The sequence below is a fragment of the Panthera uncia genome, chromosome B1 (genome assembly GCF_023721935.1).
Source record: "Panthera uncia isolate 11264 chromosome B1, Puncia_PCG_1.0, whole genome shotgun sequence".
In the NCBI taxonomy this organism is placed as follows: Eukaryota; Metazoa; Chordata; class Mammalia; order Carnivora; family Felidae; genus Panthera; species Panthera uncia.
In genome coordinates this window covers 93,109,444-93,133,868 of record NC_064811.1, presented here as the reverse complement: position 1 = coordinate 93,133,868, position 24,425 = coordinate 93,109,444, and the positions used below count along the sequence as shown (strand labels likewise).

General features: G+C 38.0%; 1 protein-coding gene across 2 annotated transcripts in view; it reads right to left on the bottom strand.

Moving 5' to 3' along the window:
- Window positions 1-2,711: 2,711 nt before the first annotated feature.
- ANK2 (ankyrin 2) overlaps window positions 2,712-24,425 on the bottom strand; it is a 254,755-nt gene continuing 233,041 nt past the window's right edge. The window contains exons 38-48 of one of the 2 annotated variants that reach the window (XM_049631065.1): window positions 23,629-23,703; window positions 20,563-20,694; window positions 19,462-19,605; window positions 16,114-16,399; window positions 14,216-14,504; window positions 11,762-11,854; window positions 11,175-11,258; window positions 10,907-11,071; window positions 9,491-9,673; window positions 7,956-8,047; window positions 2,712-4,970 (exon numbers count right to left, since the gene is read on the bottom strand). In XM_049631065.1, coding sequence (XP_049487022.1) covers window positions 4,787-4,970; window positions 7,956-8,047; window positions 9,491-9,673; window positions 10,907-11,071; window positions 11,175-11,258; window positions 11,762-11,854; window positions 14,216-14,504; window positions 16,114-16,399; window positions 19,462-19,605; window positions 20,563-20,694; window positions 23,629-23,703 — 1,727 coding nt within the window. In that variant the 3' untranslated portion in view covers window positions 2,712-4,786. The remainder of the gene's footprint in view (window positions 4,971-7,955; window positions 8,048-9,490; window positions 9,674-10,906; window positions 11,072-11,174; window positions 11,259-11,761; window positions 11,855-14,215; window positions 14,505-16,113; window positions 16,400-19,461; window positions 19,606-20,562; window positions 20,695-23,628; window positions 23,704-24,425) is intronic. The other variant, XM_049631064.1, reaches the window with a different exon arrangement.

Here is a 24,425-nt window from a genome sequence, read left to right as displayed (position 1 = left end):
GCACACCCACAAAGGCAGCTGTTACGTTCATCCCCACCTCCAGGACAACCCAGGGCCCTGCCAGCACATGCAGCAGCTATGCTAGACCGGTTGCCAGCAGAGAATATTCAATAGGGGAGTTTGGGTAGTTTTACCTAATTCAGCAGTTTTAAGGGTAAAGAAAAAATGAAAACCCAAGAATAGAATATGTGCAGGAAGTTTGAAGAAGCAATGGAAACCAGAAGTGAGTTATGAAGACCTACTAAGAAAAAAGAGATCCTGAAGTATCCTTCCTCAGAAAAGGAAGTGAATTAAAGGGCGTAACTGACATAAAAAGATCTTGTGAGTGCCTAAGAGGAAGTGGTTAACTCTACTTTCTAATCTAGAGGGGTGACAGCCTTCAACTAGTACCCTGAGGCCCTCTCTTCCCAGAGAGATGGAAGATCACAAATATGGGTCCATATCTAATGAGCTCCAAGGACACACAGGCCAGTGTGACACTTCCAAATTAAAGGGTTGATAAATGGGACAGGACTTGATGCGCTGCCTGCGCCTGGTATGGCGAGAGGGTTCTAAGGCATTATTTTGTCTTATTTTACTAATGAGGATTCCAGAGGGTAAACTTGCACAAAGTCACATAAGTCCTGACATAGCAGTCCAATCTTAGTCCAAGATTACCTGTTGAACCATTTTGCCTCAAAGAAACACTTCAAGGACTCAAATGAACACTTCCAGTGATTGAAGATATCTGCTGGAGTACTACAAACACCACTTTTAAATGTCCCTGTCTACCCTCCACCCACAGGCTATTCATATGTGTCATCGATTCCCTTCTGTGGAGCTAATTTACAGTGAGAGAGTTCCTTTGTTTTTCCCAGGGAGTCTAACCAAAAAAGAATAATTTGTCTGTAGGAGTTAGGAATAAAGGTTTTTCTCAAGACACTTAAAAGATTTTCTTAAATGTTCCACTATTACAGTGAAACAAAAGTTGTATTACACATTTATGTGGGTGGTTCATTCTAAGACTGTAATTCTAGCTTTAATTAGATCAGAAACAGAAATCAGACCTTAACTGAAGGAGAATGTAGTTTCTAAGCAGCGAGTGGCAACAGAGGACCAAGACATTTAAACAATTCTTTTCTTATGGAATAATGAAAGCAAGCTGACCATCTTTTTTTCCATTCTTCAAGAAAACCTTGTAATGATTTTGTTTTTCATTAAATATTTGGTTGGCTTCTCTTTATCTGTTCTTTTCATGTGCTTGTCTACTTGCCTACACCCAGACCAGACCCTCCATGCTGAAATAAATTGAATTCCATCACTAGCCACCTAAGTTCAAATGCTGTTCGTGCCCATTTCAATGTGTGTATATGTAGTTGTCTCTTCTTCGTAACTAATTCAAGTCATTTATGAAATGTGCATAATCTCTCAGTCGGGAGGTGGGGGGGGTGGGGTTCACCCTACCTTACATTTTAAATATGTTTCTGTAAAAGGACATATGAACCACTGTTCATTGTTTTAATGGAGTTTGTACACCAATTAATGAAACGTGAGAAGACATTGAAGATTCATTCCCTGATGCTTTAATCTCCTTAATCAAACTCAAGGCACTGGAAGCCATGAGTTCCTGTCAGTAGAAAACACAGCCCATGAGAAAAATGAGAGGAAGAGGATGGTCACACAGACAATCCTACTTTGGGAATTTTTTTTAACCTTGACTCTATTTTTATTATTTTTTAATTTCAAGCATACTTGGTATTTTAATTTCGGGAGATCTTGTAAATCAACTAGGCATATGAGCCAGATCCAGTGAGCTTTACAGCTTATACTAGTTAAAACTTCAGTAAAACCTACTCGATTTCCTAACCATGTCTTTTTGTACCTTTTTTACAGTAAAAAAATAGTCTAGCGGCACTAAAGAGATTTTTCAAAAAACAAAAACAAAAAACTCTCCAAATACAACTGATTTCAGTCTTGTATGTTTCTGCCCTTTTGCTGTTTATATTGGTGTATCCATTTAGTGTTTAATTCTCAGGCTAGGAGATAAATAACACCCCCACGCACCCCAGCAAAATGCTGTTCCCAAAAAAGGGTGTTTCCAGAGCACCCCGCTGCCTTGTAGGAGAAAACTAAAATGGAAGAGTCATGCCCAGTGGGCCTCACTGCCCTACCAATCCCTGGTTACACTCCCCTCATTTTCCCCAAGCCCCCAAATTCCTATTTAGTAATGATCCCAAAACTAAATATAAATCTTTGTTTTTCTTTTTTTTAAAAACATTTTTTTTAACGTTTATTTATTTTTGAGACAGAGAGAGACAGAGCACGAACGGGGGAGGGGCAGAGAGAGAGGGAGACACAGAATCGGAAGCAGGCTCCAGGCTCTGAGCCATCAGCCCAGAGCACGACGCGGGGCTCGAACTCACAGACAGCGAGATCGTGACCTGAGCTGAAGCCGGCCGCTTAACCGACTGAGCCACCCAGGCGCCCCTGTTTTTCTCCTTTTGCATAACAAACACAATACAAATTTCTTTGAGAGCAAGGACAAAATCTTTCTGCTCATCTCCGTGCTTAACACAGTGTTGGGCATGTAGCATCTTCAGCTACTAAATAAAAACTACAAGGGAAAGGGCAATTTGTGTCTTTTTTGGCTTTAAATGTATCGCATCTCTTTAATAATGTCTTAGCTCCTGAAATCACAGATTAAGTGATAAAGAAGAATAAATCACTGTTGCCACATTTAACACTTGTACATTTTATTTAATTAAATCAGCCATTGTACACATTTGCAGCTATGTATTGTTAGTGTTGTATTTTTTTTTTCCATTAACTAATACATGCCCTCATAGATATATTCAATTAGTGTTATCACCATGGGAACAAGATGCTGATTCATCAACTGAAAATTCACTTCTTCTCACAGTATTCAAGTTTTTTGATTACACAGCAAAAATCAAAACCAAAAAAAGGTGAATAACCATTATGTTGTTACACAGACATCATCTGCACTGCAAATAACACAACAGAAATGCTTTTCTTGAGCTCCAGTGAAGGTTCTGACAAGAAGGCCATGGTGTGTCTCAAAAAGTTTCACCATCAGCCTCTCTCATTTTGGCTGCCAAAAAAGCTTTATTTCCTATCCAACTGCCAAAAAGTGCTAGCATTTGAGGCTTAAGAGATTTGGCTTATGGGAAATCTCCCTCCCAGGAAATTTGCGCCCTTGGCAACACTACTTGAAATGATGAAGTGCCATTGTTTGTCACTTTTGTTTTTGACATTCGGAGCAATGAGTCATTTTTGCACAACAGGAAAAGACCAGATAGAATTGGAAAATGTTCAATCCCTGGAGGATAGACTCTTTTTTTTTTTTTTAATTTCATCTTCATCGAATATACTTTTCTTTAACAAATAACTGATTCAAAATGTATACTGTTTATATGAATATATTTGTGAATATATATATATGTTAAAATGCTACACAGCTTCAACCACTAGAGGAATAAGGAATTAGGACATGGAAATCACTCAGATGATTAAAGTTCCTTCTTTGAAACAAACAAAAAAGTGCACAAATGCACTTAAGAGTTTCCAAGGGAGTTTGGATTTCAAATAAATAAATCAAAAATTTTAACCAAAACCCAATTTGTAAGGATTTCTCAACCTTGTCTGCAAGCTAAAAAACAGACCTAGCTGAAAAGTGAAAAGTGCTTGCTCAGGGTCAGAAGAATGAAAACCATCAGTGTGATTAGAAGAGAAGTTTTGACTGTGGTTTTGATTTTTAAATGCTACATGCAGGTATTAGAGAAGATATAAACCTGGAGGGGGGGGAAAAAACACTCCAGCATGGTGAAGGAGTTTAACCTTTTGCGTAGTGGGTAAATCTTGTTTCCAATGAATTATCTACAGTGCAGTGGCCAGAAGAAAGTACCACCAATAAGACAGCGTGGTTTGCTAAAGCAGCAATGAAAACTGGAAAAGTACAGTAGTTATAGCTTTTAAAATACCCTGCCAATGTGTCCAAAATCCAAAAGACCTGAAGATGCTAGAACGCCACAGGATGTAGCTGCTAGCAGCTGAATACCTCATTGTTTCACTCCTTTTGCCTTCTGCTCCCCTTCTCCCCTCCCTCAGAGTGGCTGTTGGAGAATCATAAATCAAGGCTGGCCAGCACCAGCAATAAGTGCTTAGTTAGGATAGTCCCTTGAGGTCATTAACCCATCTTTAACTAGGAGCAATGGCTACTCTGGAAGGTCTAAGGACATGGTAGGTCTGAAGTGCTTCTTTTGCAGAACTGTATTATCATTCGATTGTGTTAGCAATATCTTAATTAACCATTGTTCAGCAATTTCTAGAGGCCTTTTATTTCCATGATGCCCAGTGTAGTTATGATAGGCAGTGGTTTTAATTTTAATATGTTGTTCATCTGAGCATTTTAGCTATATACATTGTACAAGGATATCCCTTGGAAGGATTCCTATACATCAACACTTGAAGAGGTCTGTAGGTGAAGTTCTTCTGATCGATGGATTTTCATGGAGCTTGTGCAGAAGCAAAGAACGACGGAGGTGGCCAGTTTCCAGTTTAGCACAGACACAACAAAGTAGTGGATACAGCATCCAGACTGAAGGATGCTATCTTTGGTCACAAATTAGCTTACAGTTAAAGAGGATGGGGAAAAACTAAAACAAAATGCAGTGTTTTTGCTAAAAGTGGAAGTGTCAGGGTATCCCATTAGGTCGCTCTGCTAGTGAAACGGGAAGTTGCATATCGAGTGGATGTGTGGTTTCTGGTGTGAGGACAGGGCAGCCCCTCATTTGGCCTCTTGCTTCGAGTCCTCCTTGCAGAAATGCCGAAGGAGTTGCTGGAGGTCGCGCTGGAGGTCATCTTGGTCTAGTGCTTCTGGTACATCCTCCAGGTGCTCCAAGTAAATGTGTTTTCCATGCTGGTCCTTCACCACAGCCCTCTTCTGTGTACTGGCTTTACTCATTGTCGTCCTGGAGGAAAGCAGACAAGAGAGAATTATACTTTCTTCACTACAAGGCAGCCACCACCTTTGGGGTGGGAGTGATCACTGTGACACGAAAATACTTCACTGTGCTACCTCTGGATACTTCGAGACTGAGCTATTAGTTTAACATCTGCAGCCATCCTTCCACCTCTCTCTTTTAAACATGGCCTCTCCCATCTGACGTAAGTCATGAAATGTTTTAAAGTATTTTGGAACAAAGAATATTTTTTAAAACTTTCAAAACTATTTCAAAGAAATAAAACCATGCTTTCATAAGATTCTCTCCAAAAGCAACCATACAATCATTCATGTTTGTTTAAGGTGCACTGATTTGAAAGCGCTTGGCACATCCCGAAACAGGGATTCCATATGTACTTTTTGACAGGCTAGGAAAAATAGTTTTTGATTTTCTGAAAACACCTCAGCTGTCAGCTTAATCCTTAGAGTCGCATCCTGTTCTGGGAAATGTTCTAGGAAAACTTTTCCACGAGACATAGATCTTTAAAAACGGGAATCTTATTCTATCAACATAGAGGAAGGTGAATACCAACGAGAGATGAGGACTGCCCCAGCCTTGAAACTTCATCTGGAGACGGTAGGGAAGAGAGAGGAGAGAGAGAAAACACTGAGACACAGATCCTTCCTCCATCTGCTCAGATTTCCAGGACTTTGCCCATTTTTGGTCTTCTATGCCACTGACTAGTGCTTTCTTGGCTCCCTCCTAATGATTACTTGACAAAAGGGGCTATGATGTACTGTGGTATTTAGTACTATTTTCCTGTATCCCTACTTGAAAATTATTAAACTGTAATTTGTTCATTCTCTGTCCTTCCATCTACTTCTCAATAGAATTATTCATTCTTTAAATATGTGGTGAACATTTTTATGTGCCAGGCACTATGATTGTAATAAATAAGGAAAACAAATTGCAGAGATTTTAAGCGATGTTCCAAATACAAAGTAACACAGTTAGTATGAAGTGAGGCCAAGACTCAAGGATTCCAGAGCCTGAATCCGTAACCACGATGCCATGCATCTTCACTTAAAACCACAGAAGAGCAGTTTTCTTAGCTTTACCCCAGCATTTTTCTTAATGGATTCCTAGTGTTCAGAAGCTAGAGGTTCTGCACTGTCATGCCTTTAAGATCATCCTGAGTTTTCATTATTCTACCTTCTCATACTGCCATGCATTTAAGATACTCCTGATTTAAAAAAAAAAAAAAAAAAAAGACTTATTTTAGCCAAAATACTTTCAGGTTTTCTTTTGGGCATCTTTGTCTCCTTCTTCCTTCTTCTCATGTTTTCTTATTCTCTCCTTCCTTTGACACCACATGAATTATTTTGTATCTGAAAGCAAACTTAAATTTGTTCCTCTTGATAAAAAAGGTCCAATTTTGTTCCAGTGGTTGAAATGAGATTGTGTTTTTCTCATGATTCAGCACCCATAATATTTTTTCTTCTCCGAAAAGGCAAATATCTGATTATTTCTGCCAAGAGCTAATAGCAGCCTTCGTGGCACTGGTGTGGCTGTGTTGGGGGGGTGGGGGGGGGGGGAGGCGGTGAATAAGCTTCTATCACAGGACAATCCCTGATATTTTGTGCAGATATCATAGATGAATGTGCTTATGAGCATGTGTATGCATGTAACTCAAGCAGTGGAATGAATTTACTTATGTGTATTCAGGGGAGCAGTGGGGATGATAAAATATCTTCGCGACATACAAGATAAAGCGGTGTACTGACAAATACAGTTCCGGAACTAAATAGCTGTGCAACTTAATTGAGCTGCTCCATATCCCTGGCTTCAAATTCACCAGCAGTAATTAAGAAGTTTGGATTAGATGGTCTCTAAATCTATCCCAATGTAAAGATCTCATGATGTTAGGGTGTACCTGGTTTGTGTGGCTTTGTCTGCATAACTGAATAAAAGACGTAAAAATTCAGTGTATAAAAAGTACTTTATCCTTAATTCACGGGGCATTTTTAAAGTTCCCTGAGCAATTACACTCTTTTAAATTCTTAGCTGCTGCTGTTTTTCACATGTGATTGGAGGGCGGAATTGTGACAGAACCTTTAATTCGCTGTTCTAATTATTATGTTCTGCAGGCTGAAAATAGCTCTGTAGAGTACTATAAATGACAATCTTTTTCTTCTTTACAATGAAGTGAAAAGAACAATAGTAACTTGAATTTCCATTGTGTCTTTTCACTGAGAAGCTGAGGACACTTTTTTAGCATGGTGCTGCTAAAGGACCAAAGAGAGAGGGGACTAGAGAGAAAGGCCAGGAGACAAGGCAATGTTGCTGACAATCACGCATCAAGTAGGTGATAGGGACGACAGAGCGTCACAGCTTGTCTCTTTCCTCAGGCACAAAAATGAGCCACTTACTTCTTTTGTGGCCCTTTCTTAACTTGTTAAAATCCCTGGTTTCAGCATTTACAGTCAGGTTTGTGGGTATCCAACTCATGCTCATGTTATTTGCCACTCGCATGCAAGATCATGAAACAACTTAAAGATTTTGGAAGCAGCTTAAAAACAAAAACAAAACCCCAAAGCATGTGCCACTCGGCATTATGATTCAGTACGACTGAGCTGAAGGTAGCTGGTCACAAGATTAATCCGTGAGCAGCTGATTGGTTTCCTCTCCAAATGTGCTCCAAATCTGCCAACACGATGGAATATTCTAGCCAGTTGGCCTTAACGAAACTGATGACTTGTTAAAACCCAGGGAGTGGTTGTGTGAACAGGTGTCTCAGTTCCCCTCAAGCCTTGGTATCATTTTCAAAGCGTCAAGAGGACACTACAGGTTTGACACACTGACAGATCTACCGCTTGGCAAAGCGGACAACGTAGACAGACTTGGTAATTCCCAAGGGACGTTAGGGCAGAGGTAGGGGCTCTGTTTTTCTTACAACTGGAAAAAAAAGTCAAGGTGTTAGTAGGCAGAGCATAACCCCATGCTAACCCAAACCTTTTAATTACTGATCCATCCTCTTTCAGAATCTCATTCTCTACTAAACTGGGTAAGTGCACTTTCATGTGGCTACCTGTATAGCTCAAAGCCTGAAGAAAAAAGAAAATAAGACAAAACCCACCATGAGCCATGGACTTAAAAAAAAATCTATTACTTTGCTTAATTGATACCATAAAAAGATATGCTTGAAAGCAGAAATAAAAACAATCCTAGGAACAAATGTAAATACTGAGTTTTATTTACATCTCTCCCATTTGTGAGGGAGATGTATTGTATTACTTATAAATGTTGGTAAATAGCATCTGTACCGATTGACTTTTAATTTCCTCCACACCTCATCCCCCCTCTTTCTCCGGTGGAGACTCTAATGATGAATATAATGATCAGAGGCAAAAACAAGCAACAAATGAATAAAGCCCAAAGCGTACAACTCACATAATTCACCTTTTGATTATACAAGGTCAAAATACTGTCCTTAAAAGTATTTAAATAAGGTATGCTTTTCATATCCCAATGCATTCCCATATATAATCTCAGTGCACATTGTGGGTGTAGAAGAGAATGCACATATAACATTTAACTTCAAAATGTCTCAATAGCAAAAAAATGTTTTGTAGATGTTTGCATATGCCCTACAATCCCTTAGTGAAAACCCCTGGGGCCAGATGTATCTCAGAATTCAGAATATTTTCCCTTTTGGATTTTAGAAAGGTAGTATGATATATATGCTGTATATTTGAATACCTCTGATGGGGCAGAGACAGCATCTACTAATCAAACGCATAAATATATCCACAGCAAAACATATGAATATTCAGTCTAGGTAGGACCAAAAGACTCTCCATGTCATTATAACTCCATATCAGCTCACATTGTTTTACTGCCAAGTTAGCTTGCTATTAACCTACAAAATTTGTATTGGTTTTCAGAATTTTGGGATTTTTTTAATCCTAGTGTGGATCTGTCCCTATGGACCCATTTCCTAATTACTGAAAATCAGAACTTAAATAATTATAAATGCTTGTTTTATATCTAGGTTTAAAATAAATCAGAGTTTTCATTAATGCCTATCTTTGGAAATATTTGAGAGCATTAGCTACTAGAGATAATTCACAATCAATCTTTCTTTCTTTCTTTCTTTCTTTCTTTCTCTTCTTTCTCTTCTTTCTTTTCTTTCTTTCTTTCTCTTACTAATTAAAGGATTAAAGTCACTTCTGGAGCATCTAAGCAAGATGTACAATCGTGACCTAACTCCGGAGATTCTGATTCAGTTGAAGCGAATCCTGGTCATCTAGACTTTTAAAAGCATTTAAGATGACACAGAACTTGTCGCTTTGTGGATACCACAAGTTGAGAAAACGTTACCTCACTGTACAAGTTATTCAAACAGCAACTCTACTCTCTTGAATTATTCTGTACCCTTCCATGAATACATATATGGAATGACATAATGGTAAATCCTTTTATTTTTAAACACAAAGCAAGCACAAAACACACAACACAAAAACATAAAAGTGATAATGCTTCTATACCTCTTCAAAGTCATCTTTGGCTGAAGGAAGATCAGTGGCTAAACTAGAATCACCCAGATGTTTCTCCATCCTTTCTCCATGTACCATAGTTGTTTTAACAACTTTGCTGACTCTACGGCCTTCCACTGGTTCAGCCTGAAATTGTGAGGTACTGGACAAAATGCTGGGCTCAGACAAAGTTACCTAATGAATGAAGGACACATGATAACACAGTTTCTGACTGCCAAAATGTAACAGTGATGGATTTTTCTATGTAAAAACAAACAAACAAACAAACAAAACCCCAAAACCTTAAAATGGTATACACAGGCCTTCTGGAAAATAGTATTTTGGAAAAGAGAAGCAGGTACTAAGAGAAAGAAAAAAGCCTATAATCAACTGGTAATGCCTATATAATGACTCTATACACACAGCACCAAACCCACCACTCATTAATCAGCTGAACAAAAATCTGTCAGGAAGTATTATGAATAAGAAACTGATTCCTCAGCGACATGACAACCTGAGCATGAACTCTCTTGTCCCCCATGTTTAAATGGTTTTGATTTTATGAAGATAAAATTAAACCCCAAAAGAGGAACTCTCAAAGATATGAGAAACTGTGGGTGCGATAATAAACTTCTGAGGATGTGAATGAATGCAAAACAGTGAGTGTGTCACCAATGATATGTCAAAGGGAGTAAACGTTCCTCAGAGAGGGAAGTAGAACAGAAAGAAGTAAAACTATAAATCAAGGAGTTTCTGGATCCTGGCTTTAGTGACTGAAATGCAGAAGTTTAAATATCAAATATTTATCTCCAGTGCCCTACAGAAGACTGCTATGCTGCCCGGGCACAAGCATTACAACACAATTTTACAAGGTCTTTTCATGACATACAGCTCGCCAGCAAATGGAATTCTGGTCTTTTAAAATTTCAGTTTTGGATTTCTGTTTTATGTACTCAGCCATGAATTAAACAGAAAATAGAAATAAGAAGGACCAGGGGCACCTGGGTGGCTCAGTTGGTCGAGCGTCCGACCCTTGATTTCAGCTCAAGTCCTGATCTCAGGGTTGTGAGATCAAGCCCTGCAGCCGGCTCTGTGCTGACAGTGCAGTGCCTGCTTGGGATTCTCTCTCCAACCCCCCCCCCCCCCCCGCTCACTCTCTCTCTCTCTCTCTCAAAATAAATAAATGAACTTAAAAAAATGAATAAATAAGAAGGACCAAACAGAGACAATGAGTATAATGGCTACAAATGTCCTTGAACGTTAGTTTAAAATTCCACAAAATCATGAAGAAACATGTGAATATGCAACTGAAAGCAGAGTGCCATATAAGCGGGAGCAGTGGGGCCAGTATGGACAATCGTGTCCATCTCTTCTGACTCTGTTTTAGACCTCTCCATAAAATCAGGTTGGAGAATCAGATGATCTTACCTCTGACTGTTCAGTGTCACTCTTTAATACAATGCGCTTCATGACTTTGGAATAGCCATCTCCTTCCTCAATGCTGATGGGTCCCTGTGCCATTCCCTGCATTGTAACCTCTTCTTTCTCTGTGCCATCAGAGGCTACGTACCGCCTAATGATTTTCCTAGTGACCTGAAAGATATTTTATTCATGTATCTTGTGTTTGAGTGACAGTACCGGGGTACCGATAAGTTTTAAACAGGAGGCTTTGAGATCAACCATGTTAGGACAATACCTTCTTTACCACAGTGTGTCCATGCTCATCAATGTATTCTTCTTCTGTGACTGTTTCTGGGGGTATGTCAGGCATATCATCTCCCTAAACAGTTGAGAGAAAACGGTCACTTCAGTGTCGGGCATCAATTCTGAGAAACTACTCCCAAGTGCTTATAATGTTAGAAAATGAAGGGAGCTACTGAGAAGCACTGGTGAGATGCCAAATCCTGTCGAGTAGTGTGTTTTAAAGAAAAAAAAAAAGGTGGGCAGTAACATGCTTAGGAGAATTGGACCAAAGTTAGGCGTAAAACAAACACACCAACAAAAACAGACAAGCAAGGTGAGGTGGGTGGAACTGAAGAAGCGGTCTCTCTCTTGCTGTTCGCTCTCTTGGAAGTGGGCTGCCAATGTCATCACCGCTGCAGATTTTTTGTTTTTTTTTTTACGAACAAAACTTAGGAGAGTTAAGTGAAGGGGTCTGCTTTTGAATGGCCATGCACTACCTAAAGAGCATGCCAAGCCCTCGTGGCTTCATGGCTAGCATCACTCTCTGAGGGTTACGGGGACAGAAGTGTCCCGGACGTGCAGGAACGTAACAGCTGGTACCTGAATAATCACTCGTCGGCGGACAACCCTGGTAGTTACCATCGCCTCCTCATCTGAGCTGGCCTCCAGCTCACCTAATTCCTCTGTTAGCTCCTGGTGGAAGCATGGAAGCATCGTTTTGTTTAACACGCTAAGGAATGTCTTCACTACCGGTTTCTGCTTTAGTTCACACGGTTTTCTGAAAGTTTTATTCATGGAGGCTGTGCTAGAAAAGCCAGCACAGCAAACAAGTGTGTGTCTGTCTCACACTTTGGTAAGAATACTTTTTTGTTCAATGAATGAAAACAATTCTGGAATTCTGAAAGCTGAGTGCCCATCTGTCAGAATCTATCAAAAGAAATGAGCAACTTGTCCACATTACTTCTTGGACTTAAACTCCTGATAAATAACCAAATGTAAACACGAAACTTAAGCAACACACACACACACACACACACACACACACACACACACACACCACTTGTAAGCCATCAATACTCAACACTCAGGCTTAGGCTTAGAATGATTAACCCACAGGTATAGAAATAACTTATGCTTGTAGCAGAACTTTCTGCAAAAAGTCAAAATTTCCTGCAGCTCTTATCTAGCCAGTTGAGCATCTCCCTGGCAACAAACAAGGCAGGCTATGAATAATATTAGACTCATTTTGCAGAGAAGTTAAGATGCACAGGCCAGTCTGATTTTATGGCTCTGGCCCAGAGTCAAAGATGGAGCTAAGAACACAATTTTAGATTAGAACATATCTCGGGAGCGTTCTATTGAATTACTCTTTCCTAACAGGATACTACTTTTTTTTTTTTTTTTAAAGAAAACTCAATGATATTTTTTCAACATATTTTAAAATATCTGACATATTTCTATATGCTTTTCTGCTAAAGGAAAACATGTAAAATCGAAACCAAAGTATACTTTAAATACATTCTGGAATCTGCTGCCTAGAAAGATGATCAGCAAGAAAAGTGACTGAAGTTAGATCCTCAAGTTAGGGTCATGAGAATTAAGGGTCAAAATAGGAAGCATCACAGAGATAACTGGATATTCACCAAGAATAAATGGAACAGGCCCATAGAAAGTGGAATACAGAATGACTTATCAAAATTTATTTATATGCATAGAAAATATAAATGAATTATACAGATAATTGTTTGAAATCTATACTTCGATTAGCCAATGGATTCTCAGGCTAAATTTAGTAACTCCTAAGCCCTGATAGCATCTTTGAAACATTTTTACCAGAATTCATTTAAGCTGAGAATTTGGGAGATGAGTAATTCTGTGCAAAGGTACACTTAAAATAAAAATCCATTCACGGGATGAATTCATTATTTAAGATAACTACCAAAACTGGGACACAGTTCTCATTTGCCTGAAACTCCCCTAATTTTAGTTATGATCTTAGATAAATCCTGCTAGCAGATGTCACCCTCATAGTGAACAAAAATAAATGTAGGACTTAAGCCCACAGATATGTTGTATCATGCTTTTCTTCAAAACCTTTCAGTTCTTTTCTATACCTCATTCTTTACTACTGAGACCTATATTAACGCTTTAAAAACACGGTGACATAAAAAATGCTTTTGAATTCTAAAAGGACAAATATATAATTTAATAGATATTAAATTTAATCCAAACAGATTCTCACACTTTTTTGTGCATGACAATCATCCAGAGAGTTATTTAAAATGCAGATTCTTGCTCCCCTCTTCCCTGAGATTCATTCCTCTGAGGAGGGCTTAAACACCGCCAGTGAACACTGAGGCATGGGAATGATTCAGAATACACCGTTTAAATTAATTTCTTAGATGGTCTCCGGAGACCCCTCTTTGCAACATCAAAGCTCCCTTAATGACAAAGGAAACACTTAAGTAAGTTTCTGCTCCTTATTCTGACATTCTGAACCACGATAAGTTGAGGTACACTGTCCTTTTTCAAAGTCATTCTTAAAATAGGTATAAGGAGATCTATTTTGGAAATAATCCTTCCTTTAGTGAGGAAAATTTGGGGGGGGGAGGAAAACCCCACCTGATATCCACAGTCTGCGTGTTCATCACCTGACAGCACAGACAGATGTAACCAGAGTCTGGCTCCCACAAGTTTCCATGGCTGGCACTTACTGGGGGCCCTGTTAATCCCTCTCACTAGTCTTCGTGCCCATGGTTATCAATTCTGAAAAGCTACATCAGGCATACTGTTTCACTCCAGGGTTCATTTTCCTTAGCAAAAGGGTTTCCCAATTGTAAAATTAAGGCTCATGCTCAGGTAGCAAGAATTAGAACTGTGTATCTTTTTTTTTTTTCCTAGATTCCCTGGTTCCCAAGTTTTAAAGGGGATTGAGGGGTTTCCAGGGTCCAGGTTGATTTTTTTCAGAGAAAAAATAAACCATCAGAGAAATGGAAACTGGGGAAGATTTGTAGCTTTGCTGCCTGTGGGCAAGGAAAGAGAGGAGATCCTTACCTTATGGAAAGCTGCATCGTCATCGAATCTTTCAAGGGCCTGTGGCTGGTCATCAGCAGACTCCACTATCACAAGGCTAGTTTTCTGAGAACTCTCCTCCTTATGTTCTGGGGGCTCTTCCGGTTCCTGTACAATGGGAGAGTCGCCCTGCTCACTAGATGTTGGAGTCTGGAAGTGTGGCCTCTCCTCCTCGGGAGGTGTACTGATTTCCTCAGGTGTCTTGCTTTGAGAGCCAGATATAGCCGTAGGCTTTTGAGTCTCCGACACTTCTGTCCCTGGGGTTGTCACACTGAAATGGAAAAGCCAAGTTACACCATGAGAGCATTTACATTTCCTCTTTTGCTGAAGCAAGGCAATTGGAACGAAAGATGGAACTTGTCTTCATGGTCCATGACAAGTCAAAATAAGTTTTGTATATGTGGCCGAGAAATGAAATTTGAATAAAAATTATATGTAAGAAAGTTACAGCTCCTTGATCTAGTATTAGCTGGGATGGATCTATTCTAAAGAGAAAAATTACTCTAAAATGTATTACCATTTCTTAATCTCTACAAAGTATATAAATTATAATTTCATCTTTTCTTTGATACCTCAAGATTATCTTGAAGATTTGAGGAGGTTTATATAACAAAGATCTGTAGATAATAAGGCTTCTGAAGCAAGAATCAAAGTTTAGGAAATTTTTATTAAACATATATAAACCCCATGTTAATATGGTTATCATAATTGCAAATATAGAGAGATTTTTATTATACTTCTGGAAAATTATTACTTGATGGAAAGACCTAGTTAAAACTTTTTCTTCTGATTTAATTTGGAGTTACTCCAATGCAATCTTTATAATCTCAATTTTAAATACGAAAATTCTTTTTCTGCTTTTAAACTTCTTATTACAAATTTCTGATACTAAGTACCCAAATGCCTCTCTGATATTCCCTCTTTGCTTCCCATCTTTTTATTTTTCTTTCTTCTTTCTTCTCTCCCCTAAAATCTAAAGGTAGTTGGTAGGCGGTGGCTCAGTGGAAGAAAGAGGATTTTATTACCCATTTCACCCTCTTAAGCTCCAGTGACCCCAGCAGAAAACTCGCTTACTAGTGTAATCTCCTGACACACTATTCTCAGATTTCAGGTCTGGGGACACACTTGCCTTTCACATCATCTGTTTTCCTTCTCTAGATATAACAAGCGTCATTTAAACAATTCTCTTTCTCATTTGCTTCTATGAAGCCCAGTACTTGAGTTCTGAGCTAACTGTTCTATAGCTTCCTTTAGCCAGAAAGTCTCCGGAAGACTTCTCTGTATTTCCACTCTGAACTTATCCCACTTTATTCTGACGGTCTTTCATTCTGTGTGAATAATTTGTGTTGCGTTTCTATTTTTATTGTCAGCCACCCCAATGATTTGGTGACATACACTGAGGGCTGCTTCGCCTACAGCATCCCTGTTCATACTGTGAACTAGCCATGGGACAACTGGCACATATCAGAGCACTGCAGAGAAGTCAAGTGCAATAGTCTTATAAGCAATAAGCATGAGGTCTTCATGAAATCTTACAGTTTAAACAATGCTTTCATAGGCGTATCCTTGACCTGTGACCCTATGAGATGAATAAGGTATATATTCTTATAACTTAGAGATATGGAAACAGAAACCAAAAAGGGCTTGGGGCTTGCCCAAGGTCATAGAACCGGAAGTTGTTTCAAGCAGATCTACCATACAATGCTGCCATAATTATGTCTCAAATCTTTCGCTCTTTTTCCTGTAGTTCTGGCACTTGCTACTGGTGGGCTTATTTGAAAACCATCTGAAAACAATTTACGGTTGCACATGCCTGGCACTCTTGCCATACCGGCTTATTTCTTGGAATTACATTGGACAGGCTTTCTTTTGAAACTCACAAGTACTCCTGCTGACATTCAAGAGATGACTCTTCAGGCAGGTCTTGCATTTTCCCTGAGAAATCCTGTTGAACTTGCTCCTTGTGAGTGTGGGGAAAGAGCTCTGTTGCTGAGCTGTCCCCCTCAGTTTTGGGGATGCAATCCTGAAAAGTAGAATAACCGACAGAAATGTCTTCCTCTGAGACAATGGGAGGGTGATCACAGGACTCGTTTTCTTTAGAAGCAGCTTGCTCCTCTTTCTGCTTGTGCTGGGCACTGCATAGCTCCTCTTGAAGTACTGAGAACCCTACAGGGAGAAACAATTTAAATGAAGTATTAACTGAAGCTCACTTATATTAAATGGGTATTTACTAGGTAACTATTAATGTGCCACATCCTGTGATAGATCCATGGTTACAAAGCTGAATGAGATAACTGTGTCTGCCTTCAAGATACAGATCATCTATTGAAGCTCAGGCAAGTAAGAATCTATTGAAATGCAGAGTGACGGGGCCACAGTGCCAGTCAATAAATGCAGGAGCACCCAACTCAGGGTTAAAGAATCAGGAAGGGAAATGCAGAGGGTGTGACATTTTAAGGAGACCTAATGATAACTGCTACTGAGGCATAGAATGTAAGTGGGAAGAAGGATTAGAGTTTAATAATAATTAATAATAGCTAATACATTCTAAATATTATGTGTTAGGCACTGTTCTAGGTGTTCCACAAGTATTAACTTGTATTAACAACACTTGGGGTTAGTACCCTTTTTTGTGGAGGGTCTCTCATGCCATGCTAAGGAATATTATCATACCCAGGGCAATGAGGAGTCACTGAAAACTTTAGCAGAGGTATGACTGACATTCATCTACTTATTTATTCACTCAACAGATGTATATATTATCAACTATGTAGTAGGTGCTCTTTAGACGTTAGAGATATAGCAGTGAACAAGGTAGAAAAAGTCCTCACTGAACTTTTATTTCTGCAGATATATATTTATGATGAATTTTAGGAGAAAAGGAAACCATGGTAAAGAGTAAATAGGGCTAGTATTTTAGATAGAATTGTCAGGAAAGGGTCCTTTGGGGAGACTGATTTTGAGCAGAGGCCTGAATAGGTAGGTATTTGATGCTCTGAGGGAAGAATGCTCCAGAGTGGAGGAAACAGAAAGTAGCAGAGCTCCAAAGCCCCAAAATGCATAGGGTGCCCAGGGAACATCAAGGAGGCCAGGTGTCTGGGATTTATAAAAAAAAAAAAAAAAGGAGAGAGACAGGAGATAGGACAAACTTTCACACCATCATTTAAATCTATGAAAAGAAGCTACAGAAAGGAATTGTGTAAAAATAACCAGAAAAATAAGCAAAAGAAAAACAAAACCATGAAGGGAGGGTGTCACGGAAAGTGAATGAAGAAAATGTTTTTAAAAAATATTAATTTTTTGTCAAATATTACTAAGGAGTAAATAAGATGAAGACTGAAAAATTATTTGCTGTATTTGGCAATGAGGAAATCATTGGTGAATTTTATAAGATTGCTTTCTGTTGAGTGGTGATGACTCAATAAATGACTGTCATGGATTCTAGAGACAGTTCTAGAGAACAGGAAGACAGGAAGTAGATATAGGGAATATAGGCTATTCTTTTGAAGAGATTTTCTATAAAATGAATGGAGAAACAGAACAATCATACAAGAAGGCATATAGGGTGAAGGAGTTGTTTTGTTTTGTTTTTAAAGAATGGGCTCTACTTAAATGTCCATCAACTGATTAATGGATAAAGAAATTGCGGTTTATATATACAAAGGAATACTATGTGGCAATGAGAAAGAATGAAATATGGCCTTTTGTAGCAACACGGATGGAACTGGAGAGTGTTATGCTAAGTGAAATAAGTCATACAGAGAAAGACAGATACCATATGTTTTCACTTATGTGAAACTTATGAGAAACTTAACAGAAGACCATGGGGAAGGGGAAGGAAAAAAAATAAGGTTAGAGAGGGAAGGAGCCAAAACTGAGAACAAACTGAGGGTTGATGGGTGGGAGGGAGGGGAGGGTGGGTGATGGGCATTGAGGAGGGCACCTGTTGGGATGAGCACTGGGTGTTGTATGGAAACCAATTTGACAATAAATTTCATATTAAAAAAAATAAAGAATGGGCTCTATTAAAGCATGTTTTAATGCTCTTGAGCATGATCTAGTTGTAGGAAGCCACAGTGGATAACTGAAGGAGGTCCTTAATTGGATAAAAAGAGATGAGATCCAGTACAAAAGAAGAGATAATGGTTTTAGCGAAGCAAAGACATTTCATGCAGAAGGGAAGGTAGAGTAGAGACATTGAGATGCACTTGGATTGGTAGAGTTTGTGGTGAAAGAATATGGACATTCGCTTAGGACTGTTCTTATTTTTTCTAAGAAATACGAAACTTGGTCATTAGCTTTAAAAAAGGAGAAGAGAAATGTTGGAGGCTTGAAAGAAAAAGAGAAGGTATAAAATAGAGGTGTGAGAGAGACAGAAAGAGAGAGAAAGAGAGACAGAGAGGGAGGGAGAGAAGATAATGAGCATGCAAATAAAGGAGAATGGATCAGAGAAACTTTAGTACTGAAAAGGTGGTAGGGTCAATGGCTGGAGGTCCCAGTGGGTTTGAAGAATCACTAGTATCGAAGCAAAAGAAGAAGTAAGTGTAATGCTTCAAATCAGGACCCAGAAGTAATATAGTCAGTGGTAATGATATAGTCTTGGTTGTGAGCACAGGAATGGGTAGCTAGAGTAAAAGACACAAGTATTAAGAAATACCACCAAGGATCCAAGGAAAGGGCATTGGATAGGTCATCCGTGTTGTTATGAACTGAGTATTTGTATCCCCTTAAAATCATCTGATGAAACCCTAATCCCAATGTGATAATAGTTAGAGGTGATGCCTTTAGGAGGTACTTAGATCATGAGGGTAGAGCCTTCACGACTGGGACTTGTGCCTTATAAGAAGACATCAGAGAACTAGCTAGTTCTCTTTCCCCTAGGTGAGGACACAGCAAGAAGGCAACCATCTGCAACCCAAAGGAGGGTCCTCACCAGAACCTGTCTGTGCTGTCATCCTGATCTCTGACTTCCACTCTCTAGAACTGTGAGAAATAAATTTCTCTTATTTAAGCCACCCAGTTTATGGCATTGTGTTATAGCAGTCCAAAATGGTTGGAACAAAGGTGAAATAACAAAGAATGAACAGTATGAAGGTACCTATAAAATGAGAAAAATATGTGATCACCAGAGTTCATAGACCACCCTTTAAAAAAAGAAGGGAGATTTGTTCCAGTCACCTGAATTAGTCATACATACACCACACACCCACACACACAGATTGTTTGACCTTCACTATGATCCAGTGCAATTGTCTGTTCAATTTCTGCATAGCTATGACTGATGCGCTCCTGGAGAGGCTCTGTGCTGGCCTCCATGAGATGAACAATATCCATTCGGTTGATCTTGGTGAGACATTCAATGAGACTTGTATCTGGGATATTAGAGAAAAAAAAACAGAAAAACATTTATAATATCTGAGGGGTACTCTTTTGAAAATCTCTTTCATTTAGTTGCCTTACTAAAATTTTTATATCTGTACAGGAAACAAAGCCCAACTAAAGGTCTTTGTAAAAAAAAAAAAAAAAAAAAAAAGCAAATAGAAAGGAAGTATGCATAAAATAGTGGGGGAAAGCATAGGCAAAAGCCCTAAAAGTAGAGTTGCCAGATAATATATAGGATATCCTGTCAAATTTGAATTTCAGATTAAAAAAAAATTAATATAAGTATATCCCAAATACTGCAGGGGGTATACTTATACTAAAAAAATTATCTGTAGGCTCTTTGAAATTTAACTGGAAGCCCTTTATTTTTATTTGCAAAATCTGGCAATCCTACCTAGAAGAATGGTAAGAGAAGGAAAGATAAATGTAGACTGGATGTTTGTAAGGGAGGTCTGTAGGTAGATCTTCAGAGAGGCGTTAGAGGAAGTAGCAAATTTAGCTGAAGAATGAGAGGAAGTAATGGTCTTTATCACTTCTCATTTTATTTGATGTGGTCAGAATATTATACATAAATCATTATAAAGAATATCTACCTGACATCTTTCTGTCATGTAAGTTATTTAGGAGTAAAGGTAATAATACTACCAATAAAACAATGACAAATAAAGTAACTGCGTCCAGTCTCAATATTTAGAAAATTTTAGGACTTTCATAATGTTCCTGTTAGCAGCCAGTGTTTCCGCTGACATTGTTCACGGGAATATAAGAATTTTTATGCAACATGCATATTTTAGAAATATCATAGCTTGTTCCCATTTGCTTACAGTAGCACTTCAGATTGATGGCATTTGTTATTATTTTACTGAATATGCAAGAGAGGGCTTGTTGAATAAGACATATACCCCAACCTTTAGCCTAACGCTTTTTACATACAGTTTCCCACCTACCTGTAGCATGTTTCCCATCCCTTTCCAGCCAGTACTTCAATAGCGCATGACTCTGGTCTTGGAGGGAGTTAGGATTCTCAATTCGAATTTGATGAATTTGCTCCTCAGTGAAATCCAGTTCTCTTGCTAATTCTAGACAAGAAAATATTACTCTAAATACAGTAACTTCAACATTTGAGTCTCTAACACCTTGCCTTGTGATTTTGTAAGTGATGTATTCTTTGTATTGCTGTAATAGGGTTCATTTTCTCCCCTATGTATTAGAAGTGACTCTCAACAGGTCTTTGTTCTTCTAGCACTAATTGTGGATTTTATTAAAACTGGATATAGAATCGATAACTTTCATTGTGGAATCACTAAGTTTGAGACAACTGTTGATACAAATATGTATAATTCAGGCTCAATTAATTCCAAAATGCAGAAGAGACCATTCATACAGGCCTATACTCTTAACCAAGATAATGAAAAATAAATTACTAAAAATAGGAGTTATAGACTGTTTCTCACTTTTAATCATCATTAGGCAATGTTTTAAGTACTATAAATCCTATTTCTGGATACTTGGATAAATACTGGCTGTGGTTATATTATGGTGGTTGGCTAAACTCCTTTGATTGGATGTCACATGAATAAAAGGTCTGGGAAGCATTAACTGACCTAGGGGAAAAGCCACAAATTTTTCCTTTAAAGTCTACCACTATCACTGTATTTGGACACTTATACATTGTGGTGTGAGTGAGTGAGTGTAAATGAGTGTCTTCTTTGGAGGGCAGTTTGCCGATATCTTTCAAAATTAAAAATATACATACCCTTTATCCAGATATTCAATTCTACTTCTAGTAATGTGCCCTGTAGAGATACTCATGAAAATACACCATTGCACTAGGATATTTGTCATTAACAGGAAACAACCTAAATATCCAGCAATAAAGGCCACTGGTAAAAGTATGATACTTCCATACAGTAAAAATTAAATAGTCATTTCAAAGAATGAATAGATATGTCTACCCTGATGGAATATTTACAAGGAATATTACTGGGGAAAATTGTGCTTACTTTTAAATAACAGACATAGATGTGGGTATTGTATATTTTTTGGAATACATGAGAAAGTGTAAGCAGTTACTTTTGAGGCATGGTGTTAGAAGACCAGATGTAGGTGTGAAAAACTTACTTACTTTTCATTTTATACCATTCTGTATAGTTGTGGGGCTTGAATTTTCAACAAGTATACAGATACTACACTTTATACACAAACACACTTATTTAAAAAACAAACTAAGTAATTCTGAATGTTACCTATTTGTCAATCATGGATATTTTGATGTCCTTCCTTTCCCTAAATCGCTCAATTAAATAAATCTGATTATTATTAACAATTGCTTTAAAATGTTTAAAAGTGAGGACATGACTATTCTTTCTGTTTTGTTATCAATTACCTTTGTTACAGGTTTTACGGAATTCTATGCATCATACTGATTTCATAATTCACTTTCCTTTAAAAAATTATTTAACATACATTATAGCTTTTATGCTTAAATATCCTAATCTCTCAGAAAATTAGTTAAATATCTTATTCATATGTATTTCAACAGGCATCCAAAACAAATTTTAGTACTGTTCACAATGGAGATATCTAATATAAGGTATCTAAAATAGGGAACCCTGGGTTACATCTCCAACCAAATTTTATGACAATTACATCTCACAATGATTTTGAAACACAGTCATCTCCCCAAAGTTTAGGTATCCATAGCTCCCAAAGGAGGATGGTGACATGTAGCATATTCTCAAATCTCCTAATTTAAAGTTCTATTTTTCAATGAATTATTGGGACTTCATCATTTCTGCACAGCAAAGGAAACAATCAACAAAACTAAGAGGCAACCTACAGAATGGGAGAAGATATTTGCAAATGAAATATCTGATAAAGCATTAGTATCCAAAATCTATAAAGAACTTATCAAACTCAACACCCAAAAAACAAATAATCCAGTTAAGAAATGGGCAGAGGACATGACTAGACATTTTTCCAAAGAAGACACACAGATGGCTAACAGACACATGAAAAGATGCTCAATGTCACTTATTATCAAAGAAATACAAATTTAAACTTCCCATCTGTCAGAATGGCTAAAATTAATAACACAGGAAATAACAGATGTTGAAGAGAATGTGGAGAAAGGAGAACCCTCTTACACTGTTGGTGAGAATGTAAACTGGTGCAGCCACTCTGGAAAACGATATGGAAGTTCCTCAAAAAGTTACAAATAGAAGTACCCTATGACCCAGCAATTGCACTATTAGGTATTTATCCAAAGGATGCAAAATGCTGATTCAAAGGAGCACATGCACCCTGATGTTTACAACAGCATTAGCAACAACAGGCAAATTATGGAACGAGTCGACATGTCCATCGACTGATGAATGGATAAAGTTGTGGTGTGTGTATACCATTTGCAATGGCGTGGATGGAGCTAGAGTGTACTATACTAAGCAAAACAAGTCTGTCAGAGAAAGACGAATACCATATGATTTCACTCATATGTAGAATTTAAGGAACAAAACAGATGAGCATAGGGGAAGGGGAAGAAAAAAAGAGAGGGAAGCAAACCATAAGAGACTCTTAACTCTAGAGAACTGAAGGTTGCTGGAGGGGAGGTGGCTGAGGGGATGGGCTAAATGGAAGATGAGCATTAAGGAGGGCACTTGTGATGAACACTGGGTGTTGTATGTAAACGATTAATCACTAAGTTCTACTCTTGAAACCAATATTACACTATATGTTAACTAGAATTTAAATAAAAACTTGAAATAAACAAAAAAGAAAGTATTATTTTTCTAAATTCCAGAGATAATAAAAGGCCTGCCCTGGTTCACACAGTGAGTTAATGCAGAGCCTGGATTTTCTAGTTCATAGTTTATTATTCTTTTCACTATTCCACAGTCTTCCTCAAGGAAAGAAACAAAACACACAACTTGTTCATTGTTAACAACACATGGCTGATGCCACTGTTATTTAAGTGAAGCAAATTTTGGTGAAAAAGTGTGTCACACTCATTTTACCTGTCCAGCTGAAGCCAAGGTGATCAGCAATATAAGCCAGCCTTTCCTCGATCCGTTCCTGCTCATCCTGTTGATCTATAGAAGGTCAAAAACAGAATGGCCAAAGGTTTTCTATGACAGGAGAGCAACCATAGTACTGATCATCCAAAAAAGGAAGTCACTTGTCCAAATATTTGATAACAGCACAAATTAGCTATCATATTTTAAATCATTTTAAGTTATGTGTTTGCCTGATTTCTGGAATGGAATGGGGAATAAATGTAATTATAAATCATGAAAACCAACTGCTTCCATATCTCTTTAATCAAGACTAGCCACTGGACATATTATAGAAGTCAATGATTTCTAGTAATTAATTTTAGGACTTTCTTTTTAAATTATCTAAGAAGATACTGCCCACTGGAAGACAATCATCTTGTTCATCAAACAACAGAAAAATCATAAATGGGATGCAGAAGTGGAGTAACTAGTTAGGACCTCCACTATTGCCTGTGGTAGCACAGATCGCTTCCAGGTCATGTCTGAAAGAAATGACATCCAAGATTCATAAGAGACACAGATCATGGGTTAATCAGGCCATCCTGTGTTTTTTCAGTGTGGCCAGAAACAACATCTTCCTTGGTCCTGGTGACCTTGGAAGAAGGGAAGATAAAAGCACATGTATGTGTGTCTGTTGTTTCAATAGGTACCTATGTCTTTTGTGAAATTTTTGTCTGCTTACTACTAAGTAAGCTATATATATATATATATATATATATATATATATATATATATATATATATATATATATATATATA